This window comes from Pipistrellus hanaki, assembly GCF_964339955.1.
Source record: "Pipistrellus hanaki genome assembly, chromosome: 7".
NCBI classification, from domain to species: domain Eukaryota; kingdom Metazoa; phylum Chordata; class Mammalia; order Chiroptera; family Vespertilionidae; genus Pipistrellus; species Pipistrellus hanaki.
This window is the reverse complement of record NC_140509.1, coordinates 55,934,342-55,948,840: the sequence shown is the minus strand read 5'-3', so window position 1 is coordinate 55,948,840 and position 14,499 is coordinate 55,934,342. Positions and strand designations below refer to the sequence as shown.

Below are 14,499 nucleotides of genomic sequence, written 5' to 3'. Positions count from 1 at the left end.
ACTACCTTGATATTTAAAAAAAAAATTTAACCCTCACCTGAGGATATGTTTTTATTGATTTTTTGAGAGAGGGAGGAAGGTAGGGTGGGGAGAGATTGCTGTTTTGATCCACTAAGTTGTAGTAATTTGTGATGACTACAATAGAAAACTTATACACCTACATTAGTAAAACCTCCCGTTTAAAGGACTCATCGGCCGGAACCGGTTTGGCTTAGTGGATAGAGCATCAGCCTGCGGACTGGAAGGTCCCGGGTTCAACATGTACCTTATGTACCTTTGTTGCGGGCACATCCCCGGTGGGGGCTGTGCAGGAGGCAGCTGGTCGATGTTTCTCTCTCATCGAAGTTTCTAGCTCTCTATCCCTCTCCCTTCCTCTCTGTAAAAAATCAATAAAATATATTTTTAAAAATAAATAAAATAAAAAATAAAGGACTCATCAGAGCCCAGCCAGCATGGTTCAGTGGTTGAGCATCCACCTATGAACCAGGAGGTCATGGTTCAATTTCCAGTCAGGACATATGCTTGGGTTGTGAGCTTGATCTCCAGTGTGGAGCGTGTAGGAGGCAGCAGGTCAATGATTCTCTTTCATCATTGATGTTTCTCTCTCGCTCTCCCTTTCTCTCTGAAATCAATAAAAAATTTATTTAAAAAACAAAATAAAAGAAGAACCATCAGAGAAAGTTCCCTATAGTCATTTTAACCATATTTTTTTAATCCTCACCTGAAGACATTTTTTATATCAATTTTTTTAGAGAGGAAGGGAAGAAAGGGGGAGGGAGGGAGGAAGAGAGAGACAGAGAGACATAGATGTGAGAAACACCTATTGGTTGCCTCCTATACCCGCCCTGCCCAGGGATGGAACCCACAACTTGGGTATGTGCCCTGACCAGAAATCAACCCTGGCCACCTTTTGGGGTACAGGAGGACACTCCAGCCACACTGTCTAGGGCTCACTATATTTTTTTAAACAACCATATTTTTTTTTCAATTATATCTGGTCCTTAATGATTCTGGTATATTAAGTTGTAGCTGTAATTGAAAATGTATACATCCAATAAAAATAAAATAGTGACCAAACAAAAGCTGAGTAGTCATTTTATATAAAAACTTAAAAAAAAAAATTCTAACTAGTATTAAAAACATTTTATCTAGGAGTGGTTTCTAAGGCAGCATCTTGAGTTTCCATACACATAGAACTTTCTGTTTCAGAAGGAGTATCAATAAGAGGGCCAGAATCCTCTATTTCCAAGTGCGGTGGTTTTTCCTGTTCATAGCTCAGACTTGAATTATATTTCATTTGAATCTCTTGCTCTTCCAACTCCAAAGGTTTATCTGTGGCTGGAGCTACAACTTCTTCATCTTCATTTTCATGTAGAAAGTTACAAATCATGTTGGGTCTAGTGGAGAAATCATTATCCTCGATTTGCAGCCATTCCACACCACCTAATGGGATTATGAGGGGTGTTTAAAGGTGGGAAGACAAACCAAGAAAGAAACATGAAAAAATGAATTTAGTTAAATATATATATTGTTTAATTTTCATCCCAACAAATATGTCAAAGTGAAACTCTAACATAAACCAAGGATCATGGTTCCTATAACTACTGATAATCACAAAATTCCCATCTTACATGGAGACCTTATTATGCTTATAGGGTATGCATCATCAAAATCACTAAAAGTAATCTGCTTCAGTTACTGTTCCAAGCTCTTCTTCCCACAGTTTAATTCCCAACTCATTCTTAGAGATAATTTGAGCGCTCACTGCGATCTCATACCTTAGAGTAAAGAAAACTGTCACTTCTCTACCATTTTCTCCTTACCCACTTAGTTTTTATAATACCATGGAGGATTCTACTCTATCACCTCAAATCAACACATATATATCCTTCTGAGTTGGGACATTCAATTGTCAAATAAAACACCTCTCAAAAACAAACAAAAACCTTGAAAAATGTTTGTTCCTCTCAATAGTCATAGTCAAAGCCCTACCCCCTCAATAAACCCCTACAATCAAGAATTGCCGGCCAGACTCGGAGCGGCCGGGCCCGGGGCAGCCGGGCCCAGAGCAGCCGGGTCGGGTGCGGCCAGGCCCGGAGCAGCAGCTGCCAGGCTGGGAGCGGCCAGGCCCGGAGCAGCCGGGTCTTGAGCGGCCAGGCCCGGAGCAGCGGCTGCCAGGCTGGGAGCGGCCAGGCCCGGAGCAGCGGCTGCCAGGCTGGGAGCGGCCAGGCCTGGAGCAGCGGCTGCCAGGCTGGGAGCGGCCAGGCCCAGAGCAGCAGTTGCCAGGCTGGGAGTGGCCAGGCCCGGAGCAGCGGCTGCCAGGCTGGAAGCGGCCAGGCCTGGAGCAGCCGGGTCGGGTGCGGCCAGGCCTGGAGCAGCAGCAGCCAAGTCCAGAGCAACTAGGTCGGGAGCGGCAGTGACCAGACCTGGAGCAGCTGGTTGTGGAACAAACCAGAGCAACAGAGGCCAGGCCCGGAGCAGCCAGGCCCGGAACAGCTCGCTCCTCGCCTGCCCCTGCCCCACAGCTGCCTCTCAGACATGGCTGGAAACTTTTGTGGGAACTTGAGGGTCTGCTGAATCAAGTGATGAAGGCTTAGATCTGGATGTGTTGAGTTAGTATAGGGCTGGGGTGCTGATCTGTGAGTGCCTTGGGGGGGGGGGGGGGCGGGCCTGGATGAGGCTGGTTGACCTATTTGGAAATTTCTATTGTGTGAAATGTATCATTGGGCATGTGGAGGTATTATTGATATGAGAAAATGCTAAGTAACTAATTTACTATCTGAAAAGGGATTTACTATCGGGGAAAGGGAGGGAGGAAGAGACTGAACATAAACTGCACCTATGGATGAGGACAATGGGGGATGGGGAGGGGGCGGAGGGTGGGGTGGGAACCTGGTGGAGAGGGGAAGAAATGAGGAACCTTTGTAATAATATGAAAAATAAAGATTGATTTAAAAAAAAAAAAAAAAGAATTGCTCCCAGCTGGCTCAGTGTGACCAGCAGCTGGCACCTGGCTCCCTGCTCCGTGACCACCGTCTCTCATGGCTTTTGCTCCCCCCTTCCCTCCCTCCCTCCCTCCAAATAAATAAATAAATAAATAAATAAATAAATAAATAAAAAGAATTGCTCCCAGATTGGTGTAGTCACTGTGGAAAACAGTATGGAATTTCCTCAAAAAGTTAGAAATGGAACTCCCAATTGATCCAGCAGTCCCTTAGCCCTCTCTTTCACAGAAACATGCATCAGAGTAATCCATTTATCCATAGCTCAGGGTCTGCTGGTCAGCCTTGGCAGGGGAGGGGTTGATCAGGGAATAAAGAAGACATATGTAATACTTTAAACAATTTAAAAAAAAGTTTAGCCGAAACCGGTTTGGCTCAATGGATAGAGCGTCGACTTGGGGACTGAAGGGACCCGGGTTCAATTCCGGTCAAGGGCATGTACCTTGGTTGCGGGCATATCCCCAGTGGGGGATGTGCAAGAGGCAGCTGATCGATGACTCTCTCTCATTGATGTTTCTAGCTCTCTATCTCTCTCCCTTCCTCTCTGTACAAAATCAGTAAAATATATTAAAAAAAAAAAAAAAAGTTTAAAATCTAAAAAAAAAAAAAAAATGCTCCAATAATGGTAATTTTTTTTATTCCTATTACCCTTTAAGGCAAATATTTTTTTTTCTTTTTTTAAAATATATTCCACTGATTTTTATAGAGAGGAAGAGAGAAAGACAGAGTCAGAAACATCAATGAGAGAGAGACATCGACCAGCTGCCTCCTGCACACCCCCCACTGGGAATGTGCCCGCAGCCAAGGCACATGTCCTTGGCCTGAATCGAACCCGGGACCCCCCAGTCCGCAGGCCGACGCTCCATCCACTAAGCCAAACCAGCCTCGGCAAGGCAAATATTTTCAATGGACCCTCTTTCATTTCTTCTTTTATAGTTTCATGGTTAATAGTTAATGCTTAAAATCTTTGATACTTGTAACAGTATTCTGAGTTGTTTTGAAAAAGTTTAAGCTTAAGATTTTTTCCCCCAGTGTTGCAACAAAATCCAGGTTTTTTTGCAGTTATCTGCTTCATTCTTTACACCCCTTTTTATTGATTTTTTGGGGGCCTCATTAATTTCTATAGCAAGCCCAAGCTCTTTAGTCTCATCCTCAAAATTCTGATAGCTATTAAGATACCCCAACCTATCTTGCCACCCTATTCACACTTCCATTTGCTCTGTTCCTCACTATAACTAACTCTTTTGCAACTGTTTGTTGACACTTCCTAACTAATGATCCCATGTCTTCTTATATGTTATGTCTATAAAATCTCCACTAAAAATTTATTAGTCCCTTTCTCTACAGTTCAGTTTTAACTACTGGCTTTTATGTGTGTTTTTTCTGCAAGAGCAATGTTCTACCACTTACCCAGGTTCAAAACCTTGAAGCCATCCCTGCCCCCCCCAGTCCGCCCCCAAGGGAGGTCACTCAGTCCCCCACTACCACAAATTATTATGCAGTAGAAATTCCCACGTTGAGGAAACCATGGGGTCAGAGTGCAATAAATAAGCCTCACCCTGGAAAAACCACCTTCCTGATCATGGTATCTTCCCTGCCAGGCAAGTATTGAAGCCATTCTTTACTCTTACTTTGCATGATACTTGCCACCTAACAGATACTGAAAAGAAGGTGAATGAAATGGGTGTTGTTACACTGAGCCATGTGTTTCGATGTGACTTACTTTTAGAATGCAAGTTCCTAAAAGGTAGGGGCCACATCTCCTCTCTATTTGTTTCTGCCTCCGGCATACTGCCGTGTTTGGTGCCAGCCTCCAGATGGTCCCCAATGATCCTCGCCTTCCTTTCAAGCCCCTGTGTAGTCCCCTCCCACACTGAATAGGATACTGCAGAAATGTCAGAACGACTTCTAAGGCTATTCGTAAACGACATCATGGACCATGTGATCCGGGAGAAGCCAGGGCACTCAAACAGTACTATGGGGAGACAAGGACCTGAGGCCTCATGCTAACAGCCTGCACGAACTTGCCAGGCATATGAGTGAGCTATCTGATCTAATTAGATCTTCCAGCCTTGCTCAAGTCTTTAGACATTGCAGCCCAGCCAACATACTGACTGCAACCTTGTGAGGAGTTCCAAGCCAGAACCACGTGGCTAAGCTACTCCCAAAATCTGTATTCACAGAGACTGTGTAAGAGAGTTGGGGTTTTTTGTTGTTGTTTTGAACCATTAAGTTCCAGGTAATTTCTTATGCAGCAACAGATAACTAATACTTGATTACTAATTTATTTGATTAAACAAAACACCAAAATCTTCTCAAAGACCTAGAAAGAATTTTAATTATAAAAAATAAATAACAAGAACCTGGCCAGTGTCACTTAGTGGTTTGAGTGTCGACCTATAAACCAGGAGGTCATGGTTTGATTTTCTATCAGGGCACATGCCTGGGTTACGGGATTGATCTCCAGTGGGGGGCATGTAGGAGACAGCTGATCAATGATTCTCTCTCATCATTGATATTTTTCTCTCCCCTCTCTTCCTCTATGAAATCAATAGAAATACAAATAAGGAAGGAAGGAAAGGAAAGGAAAGGAAAAGAAAAGAAAGGAAAGGAAAAAAGACAAAGGAGACTGCTGATTTCCCTAGGAATCAGAAATCATGTCAAGTTTCTTGACAAACTCCCCACAACTATTTCCAATGCAAAGCAGATAGAGATTTCTTATTTGTCCCAGCACCCTCTGCTACATAAGAGTTCAACTGAATTTTAAATCTATGTTTGGTACTTTCCAAGGAGCATATTCAATAATATACTTAATATATTCATATAGTCATTACTACAAAGTACAAAAAATGTCCTGGTAGCAATGTGTCACCAATTTTAAATCACCAATTTTCAGAAAACTAGGTTAACTAACCTATGCTTTCTTCTCCTTCCTTCTTTTCTGTCAAAAGAGTTCTTGTCATGCTGAGCTTCTTCATCGTATGGCATTTATATTTTAGCACTGTTTTATTGTTGCCTTCAGCATCCACTAGAACATAAAATAAACTCAATTATTATACTATAATACAATAGTACAAATAAAATAAACATGTTAAACCTCAATAATTCCAATTTAGTGAGTTACACCACCTCCTGTTTAGATAGTGGAATAGTTCAAGATTTAACTCATCTCTCCTGTCAAACATAGAGAAATGACAGATAAAATACTTATATAACAACTGGACTCAAAACAACAAACAACTCCACGGGACAGACACACAGAACTATGAGTGAAATTAAAGCTATGGGGCCTGCTAGGCTCCAGCCCTGAAGTAACGAAGTGAAGCCAGAAACTTGGCTTTACAGGGTAACGAGGTCTAAAATTCTACCACATTTGCCCTAGCCGGTTTGGCTCAGTGGATAGAGCGTCAGAATTGAAGGATTGAAGGATCCTGAGTTCAATTCCAGCCAAGGGCACATTCCTGGGTTGCAGGCTCAATCCCCAGTAGCGGGTGTGCAGGAGGCAGCTGATCAATGATTCTCTCTCATCATCGATGTTTCTATCTTTTTATCTCCCTTCCTCTGAAATCAATAAAAATATATTAAAAATAAATCAATAAAATTCTACCATACAAAATTACCAAATGTGAGAGAAGGATGAGAAAAGTAATGCTGCCAACCCCACTGGCTGGGGTTACAGCTTTATAGAAAACTATGGGCATAGGCAGGGGGAGGATGAGGATCTGAGCTAAGGATGTGACACGCTGCAAACTTCCATACACGCCTCTTAGGAGTGTAACTGGCATGTGTTAGAAAGCAACACAGTGAGTGGACTACATGAAATTGTCAATATCCAGCCCAAATAAGGCATTTCATATTGTTGAACCCAACACAGTCATCAATCTACCTCCATTTCTAAGTGTAAACTTAAACATTTTTACATATATGCACAGGGAGAATAAAAATATGAATGGCAGCATTGTAGTGAGTTAATAAGCATAATTAAGAACATGGACTCCAGCCAAAACCGGTTTTGAAAGGTCCCAGGTTCTATTCCGGCCAAGGGCATGTACCTTGGTTGAGGGCACATCCCAAGCAGGGGGTGTGCAAGAGGCAGCTGATCGATGATTCTCATCAATGTTTCTAACTCTCTATCCCTCTCTCTTCCTCTCTGTAAAAAATCAATAAAATATATTTTTAAAAAAAGAAAAAAAGAACATGGACTTTGGAGCAGACCATCTGGGTTCAAATCCTGATTCTGCCTCTTTGTATGTAACCTTGGGAATGTTATCTCTTTGTGCTTCAGGTTGTTGTATGTGTAATTTTTTTTCAATATAAAATGAAGATAATAATGGAACCTATTTCATAAACTTGTGAGGATTAAATGAGTTAACACATGTAACATTTAGAATAGTGCCTGACATATATAGAGAAGGCATTCAATAAGTTATTAATAATTACTGATAATAATGGAAGCAACCAACATGTCTGTTAACTGGAGAATAAATTGTAATATAATCACAAATAGAATACTAAGAAACAGAGAAAACAGTTATATATATCAGTATGTATAAGTCTCAAAACATATCTCTAATTGAAAGATTATAGAATGATATGCATAATATGGCATAATTTATATAAAGTTTGTAAATATATAAAATTGCTATTTTTGTGCATACATACATATGGAATATAAAATCAGGTATAGGGAAGAAAAACACCAACTTAAGGTAAATGATTGTCTGAGGACAGAAGGGAGAGAATAAATTTGGAGAGGGGCCGAAACTGGTCTGGCTCAGCGGATAGAGTGTCGGCCTGCAAACTGAAGGGTCTGATTCCCGTCAAGGGCATGTACCTTGGTTGCGGGCACATCCCCAGTGGGGGGTGTGCAGGAGACAGCTGATCGATGTTTCTCTCTCATTGATGTTTCTAACTCTCTATCCTTCTCCCTTCCTCTCTGTAAAAAATCAATAAAATATATATATATTTTAATTTTGGAGAGGGGTATACAAGGGGCTTCAAGAGTATTGAATGCTTTCTAACTATCTGGCAAAATGGTAGAATTTGATACAGCTAGACAATGAGTATATAAAGTGGTTAATTTTAATATTCACATACATATGTTTTAAGTACTTTGTAGTAAAAAGAGTTACCACAGTAATCACTTACCATGTTCAACATTTTCTTCAAATAAAACACAGGTCCCAAGAGTGTCTGTGGAAAAATTTAAAGATAACTTGTTAAGAACTAACAGAGCTACATTCTCTGAAAAGCATATTTAAAAAGGAGTTTCATCAATCTGACATCCTCCTACCTTCATACTCGCCAGCAAATACATAGCTGTCCACTTGCAGAATGGGCCTCTCAGTGTCAATTCCCTGCATCAGAATACAGGATTATAAAAGATCACCAGAAAAAGCCTTAGCAGGGGTCTTCAAACTACGGCCCTCGGGCCACATGCAGCCCCCAGGGGAGTCTGATCCTGCCCGCCAGGTTTTTTGGGCAGTGAGCGCAGCTGAGGTGTTACAGTAGGAATTAGTAGTTCATATAGTCCGGCCCTCCAGCTCTCTGAGGGACCGTGATCTGGCCCCCACTTTAAAAAGTTTGAGGACCCCTGCCTTAGAGGGTGGGTAAAATGGGGGAAGGTGGTCAAAAGATACAAACTTCCAATGATGAAAGAAATAAATCCTGGATGTAACATACAGCATAATAATTATAGTTAATAATATCCTATTGTTTATTTGAAACTTGCTGAGAATAAATCTTAAAAGTTATCACAGAAGTAAAATTTATAACTATGTGTGATGACAGATGTTAACTAGACTTAGTGGAGGCGATCATTATTTCACAATACATACAAATATTGAATCACTAGAGGTCCAGTGCACGAAATTCATGCATGAGTAGAGTCCCTAGGCCTGGTCAGCAATCAGGGCCAATCTGTGGTGCAACCACTGGGGTGATCATGGCTAGCCTGGAGCCGCCTGCTCACTGGCCCTGGCCCCCAGTGTCCCCCCACCCCTGCTGATCAGGGCCTGTGGGCTGGGGGTAGCTCTTGTATTGAGAGTGTACCCCCTGGTGGTCAGTGCACATCATAGCATCCAGTCATTCTGCTGATTGGTCAATTTGCATATTAGGGTTTTATTACAGAGGAATATGTCATACCACTGAAACTAATATAAATTTGTATGTTAATTATAATCTCAATTTTTAAAAAAGAAAGAAAAAGCCTTCTACATGTAACCTTGCTACCAAGAGCAGGGATGGGTAATGTCCAGATAGTGGGCCCTGGAAATCTGGCCCTGGAAATCTTACTCAACACTCTTGTTGCCAAGACTTAGGGTGAGTTAGTGAAATGTTTGACCAAATATAGCAGGCTAATTTTTAAGTTGATAATTTTTTACGGCTCCCAAATGATGTTATAAATATCCAGATGGCCCTTGGCAGAAAAAAGGTGCCCCGTGCCTGCGCTAGAGTCTAGAGCTTCTTGCCCTGGCAAGCACAAGATACGCTGACACCGCTCTGACCCCAGCAGCTCCAAGTAATAGGTCTATTCAACACGCTCTTCAAGTCGGCCTAAGAACAGAGTGATAGATCCTCCCTTTCCCTCAGTTGATGGACAGACATAAACCCCACCTGCAGCCAGGCATTCCTGAGTTCTGAACCACCAATCAGCACCTGCCAAATACTCTAAGCCCCCATTCCTAAGTCCCTAGGTCCCTAATCAGCGTGTGCTGAGTGCCCTAAGTCCCGCCCCCTATCCTTAAAGGTACTTGTAAGCCCCTGGCTCGCTCTCTTCCGCTCCTCTCCGTGGAAGCAGCCGGCAGGGGTACCCTTCCCTCCAATAAAACCTGTGTCCTGCCACCTAGTCTCCGGTCTACCTTCTCTAATGAATGTATCACAGAGGAAGTTTGGTCAACAGTTGCTCCAAGATTTTAAAGCAAAGTGATAAAACAGGTGGAAGTCTTTTCTTGCAGTAGTAGGTACCTTCTCTCCCTTCTCCACTTTTCACCTGTGTGTGCAAATCTCATTATCCTCTCTCCCACCTCACTATCTAAAACCATGCATTTTTTTCAAAATATCTACCAAAATGCCTCTTCCTCCAAATCTTCAAGTCTCTGCGGCCATCCATCCATCCATCCATCCAGACACTCAAGCAGTGAGGCATCTTCTCCCACCTGCTCCCACAGGCCCCGGTACCTCTAACACTGCCTTTAGAGTTCACTGCTTTGTAACGTATGTATCCGTCTCCAAAGCCCACCATTCATTCTTGTTCTAAGTTTATGAAAATCTACAGCCACTCCCCAGTTCCGGAAGACTCACCAAAATCTTGCATTTATTTTCACATTTAGAGAGAAAGTCCGAATCGATAATTCCTGACAATTCCACCAGAACCAGCTGCTCCTGGTGGGAGAAGACCGGGTTAACACGGAGCACGCGGGTGCAGGGCAGGAAGAGGCCGGGACCAGGGACCCCCACATACACACCCCATGGCAACGGCCCCGCCTCCGGGAACACTAGGTCTGGCTTTCCAGGAGAGGAAGACAGCGCCGCTTCCCAAAGAGGCTTCCTCCACTTCCCCCTCAGACCAGACTGCGGGGTCAGGGCTGAGGCCAGCTCCCCCGACCCCCACCCACACCCCCTCCTCCGGGGCCCCCAGCCCCGCCGGCAACCCCAGGGACAAGAAGCGTGCGAGGCGCCCCGCACCCGACTCCCTCCCCCTCCCGCTGCCAGCGCGGCCCCCGCCGCCGCCGCCCCACACACAGGCTGCGGTCGTAGCCCTCACTGCTTCCCCTACCTCCTCCTCCTCCCCGTCCGTGGGATTCCGCTCCACGGCGGCGGCCATGATCCCTCCCTCCCCACGGCGCCCAGTGGCTGGCCACGCCCACCGCGGCCGCCGATGCCACGCCTCCCCGCGTTCGGAGCGAGTGGCCACGCCTACCGCGGCCGCCATCTTGAGTCCGGGCAGCCTCCTTTCTTCCGGTCCTGTCGCCGCTCAGGCCTCTAAACCACCCCTTGCAGGCGGCAAGGTGTCCACCCCGTGCCCCGGTGGAGGCCGGTTCCAGGCCTGTTCCTTGTTCTTTTCTTTCTTTTACGTATTTATATTTTTATTGATTCTACAGAGGGAGAGAGAGAAGGAAACATCAATGGTTGATCAGCTGCCTCTGGCACGCCCCCTGCTGGAGATCGCTTGCAACCTGGGCATGAGCCCTGCCGGGGAATCCATCCGAGACCTTCTGATCCATAGGTGGCCGCTCAACCGCTGAGCCGCCCACCAGCGGGGCTCCTGGCTCCTGGGCTCCTGGCTCCTTTCTTGAGATCCGAAGCCTGTCCTGGCTGGCTTACAGGTCCTGGGACCCAGAGATCCATCGCTTAGGCCCCGCCCCAGGAGGAAGGAGAGGGCTGGGGAGGGAGAGGGGAGGGAGAAGTGCAAGCAAAGAAGCCTCCACCTGCTGGGAATGCAGAGGCTAGTGTTAGCGCAGCCTACTCTCTTAGGAATCAATTCTTAATATTTGGAGGGGAAAAAGAAAGTAACTTCATAGGGTGATCTGATTGTAAATTACTAACCGGGCGACTCAGGCATATAACTTTTTAGTGGAAGCTTGTATTTGCTTTGAGCAAGCCTGCCCATTGTTTCTGTGCACCTAGGTTAACACACTTTTGAAATAAGCAGTAGTCACCCTCTAGAGGGCACACAGTCTGAACTATCCTGTAATCCAATCCCTACATTGCTTTCTCCTACATCCTTGTAATGTTCTTAGTTCCCTCCTTAATTAAGTGCATAAACAGGACGCATTCTCTGGAGCATTTGAGATCTTGCTCCCTGGCATATGGCATCAGTTTAACTCAAATTCTTATAAACACTCTCCACAGGTATAGACAGTCTTATGTGACAATATCATGTGAGCACTAATCCTCTGTTTACATTTCTCCTGAGCCAAAGGAAGAGAGCATTTCACATTAACTAGTGTGGTACCAAAACCGGTTTGGCTCAGTGGATAGAGCATCGGCCTGCGGACTGAAATGTCCTGGGTTCAATTCCGGTCAAGGGCATGTACCTTGGTTGCGGGCACATCCCCAGTATGGGGTGTGCATGAGGCAGCTGATCGATGTTTCTAGCTCTCTACCTCTCTCCCTTCCTCTCTGTAAAAAAAAAAAAAAAAAATCAATAAAATATATTTAAAAAACCAAACAGATTAGTGTGGGGGTTCAGAATGAGCTACCTAAAGATGTGTTTCTGTGGAATGCAGATTGTTGAGCTAAAGGCAATTTTAGCTTCAGCCTCGGTTTCCTCCGAGTAATACCCCCAGATCATACATAGTATTTAGAGAGACCTCTCCAATCTTCAGCCCACATTGGTTACTGTGAGATTCCCATGGGTAAAGCTATACGTTCTTGAAGTGCAGGGACTTGTTTCCACAGGGCATGGGGTTCCTATGTTTGGGAACCTTAATGTCTAGCCTTTCTAAGCAGATCATAGGTCCTGGCGCCTCTCCAGGGTGCTGCCAGGAGACTAAAGGCAAACCAATTTACAAACCTTCCTAACCTACAGATAACTCCATTTCCCCCTTCCGTTTTTTTTTTTTTTTTTTTTTTAATAAGATAGGCTTTGTTTATTTATTTTTTAAATATATTTTATTGATTTTTTACAGAGAGGAAGGGAGAGAGAGCTAGAAACGTAGATGAGAGAGAAACATCGGCCAGCTGCCTCTTGCACACCCCCTACCGGGGATGTGCCCGCAACCAACGTACATGCCCCTGACTGGAATCGAACCTGGGACCTTTCAGTCCACAGACCAGCGCTCTACCACTGAGCCAAACCAGTTTCGGCTCCCCCTTCCGTTTTAAATAAAAGACACCCCTCTCTTTTTCCCTCTCAAAACATCAAGCATAGTTTCCTCAATGAGCTAAGACTAACAATATAGGAAAAGACATGATCTTCCAGTAGCTTCAGGTTTCCATTCTATAAACATCTATAAACATCCCAGACAGAAGAATACAAATGGCCTGGCTACCTGCTTGGAAGAAATGAGGGAGGAAATTAGGGCATTCGTATCTCCATAAAGTATCATGTCATATCAATAAAATCATTCAGGGGGGAAAAAAATCAAACCTTCTCTTGTTGGTTTTAAGAGTTAAAGGAATTTGTTCACTCCTAGGTTCACCTTGGGAGCCCAAGGGCTCAAAGTACTCATTAAAATGAGATTTGCCCTGGCCAGGTAGCTCAGTTGGTTAGAGATTCATGCCAGTATGCCAAGATTGCAGGCTTGGCCCAGCTGCTGGGCTCAGTGGTTGAGCATGGACCTATGAACCAGGAGGTCATGGTTCAAATCCTAGTCAGGGTACATGCCTGGGTTTCCAGCTTGATCCCCAGTAGGGGGCATCAAGAGGCAGCAGATCAATTATTCTCTCATTGATGTTTCTCTCTCTCTCTCTGGCTCTCTCTCTCTTTCCCTTCCTCTCTGAAATCAATAAAATATAGATATTTTAAAAGATTGTGGTTTTGATCCCAGTGAGGGCACATAAAAGAAGCAACCAATGAACACATAAATAAATGGAATAACAAATCAATGTTTCTCTTCCTCCCTTCCTCCCTCTTCTCTCTCTCCCCTTTCTTTTCTCTTGCTCTAAAATCAGTAAATTAAGCCGAAACCGGTTTGGCTCAGTGGTAGAGCGTCGGTCTGCGGACTGAAAGGTCCCGGGTTCGATTCCGGTCAGGGGCATGTACATTGGTTGCGGGTACATCCCCAGTAGGGGTTGTGCAAGAGGCAGCTGGTCGGTGTTTCTCTCTCATCGACGTTTCTAGCTCTCTATCTCTCTCCCTTCCTCTCTGTAAAAAATCAATAAAAAATATTTTAAAAAATAATAATAATAAAATCAGTAAATTAAAAATAAAAAAATCATGTAAGAGACAAATTGCAGGTTTTATACAGCCACAGTTGTATCTAATAGAGAAAAATATATTTAATTTAGTGGAGAGGGTAATTGATTTTTAAAAATATATGTTTTTATTTATTTGAGGGAGAGGAAGGAAAGGAGAGATAGAAAGAAACATTGATTGAGATCCAGCCTGCAATCTGGGCATGTGCCTTGAGCAGGAATAGAACCAGTGACCTTTTGCTGCGTGGAATGATGCTGAATCAACTAAGTGACACCGGCCAGGGAGGCAATTGATTTTAATTGTAGTTAATAAAGAGAGATCTCATGAAAAAAATTCAAAAATATAATTTCTGAGAAATATAAATGGCATGTTACTAGTATGGTCAAAATTTTAAAACCTGCCACTAGGAGGAGACAAATGAATTAAAAATTGTTTAATCTGCTCTTCCTTTAGAACACATTTCCTAAATTAAGAAGAGCCTCATGAAAAATATATTTAGTGGCAGAATTCTAATAAAAGAGACTATTTTTAATATTTTTATTGACTTTTAGAGAAAGAGAGAGAGAGAGGAAGAGAGACAAAGATGTGAAAGCAGAACACCTTTCAGCTGCTCCTGCACGCCTTCTACCAGGTATT

At 43.7% G+C, this 14,499-nt stretch overlaps 1 protein-coding gene across 4 annotated transcripts; it reads right to left on the bottom strand.

The window, feature by feature from the left end:
* Nucleotides 1-1,079: 1,079 nt before the first annotated feature.
* Nucleotides 1,080-10,950, bottom strand: GTF3C6 (general transcription factor IIIC subunit 6). 4 transcript variants are annotated; one of them, XM_084889903.1, is made up of 6 exons: nucleotides 10,924-10,950; nucleotides 10,305-10,385; nucleotides 8,296-8,359; nucleotides 8,151-8,195; nucleotides 5,917-6,030; nucleotides 1,080-1,443 (listed from the first exon to the last, which is right to left on the bottom strand). In XM_084889903.1, exons 1-6 carry the CDS (start codon nucleotides 10,933-10,935, stop codon nucleotides 1,145-1,147), a joined length of 615 nt encoding a protein of 204 aa, XP_084746029.1. In that variant the 5' UTR covers nucleotides 10,936-10,950; the 3' UTR covers nucleotides 1,080-1,144. The 4 variants fall into 4 exon arrangements, with proteins under 4 accessions (XP_084746029.1, XP_084746028.1, XP_084746026.1 ...); XM_084889902.1 differs by lacking the exon at nucleotides 10,924-10,950 and adding an exon at nucleotides 10,780-10,867; XM_084889900.1 differs by lacking the exon at nucleotides 10,924-10,950 and adding an exon at nucleotides 10,768-10,859 and having other exon boundaries at nucleotides 10,305-10,382.
* Nucleotides 10,951-14,499: the final 3,549 nt, after the last annotated feature.

Excerpts from the sequence above, each read along its gene's own strand:
- GTF3C6 (XM_084889900.1), bottom strand. The coding sequence starts at position 10,827 with ATGGCCGCCGCCGTGGAGCGGAATCCCACGGACGGGGAGGAGGAGGAG. Across the intron at positions 10,383-10,767 it reads AGGAGGAGGTAGGGGAAGCA|CAGCTGGTTCTGGTGGAATT; the intron begins GTGAGGGCTACG and ends TCCCACCAGGAG. Across the intron at positions 6,031-8,150 it reads TGAAGAAAATGTTGAACATG|TGGATGCTGAAGGCAACAAT; the intron begins GTAAGTGATTAC and ends TTTATGTTCTAG.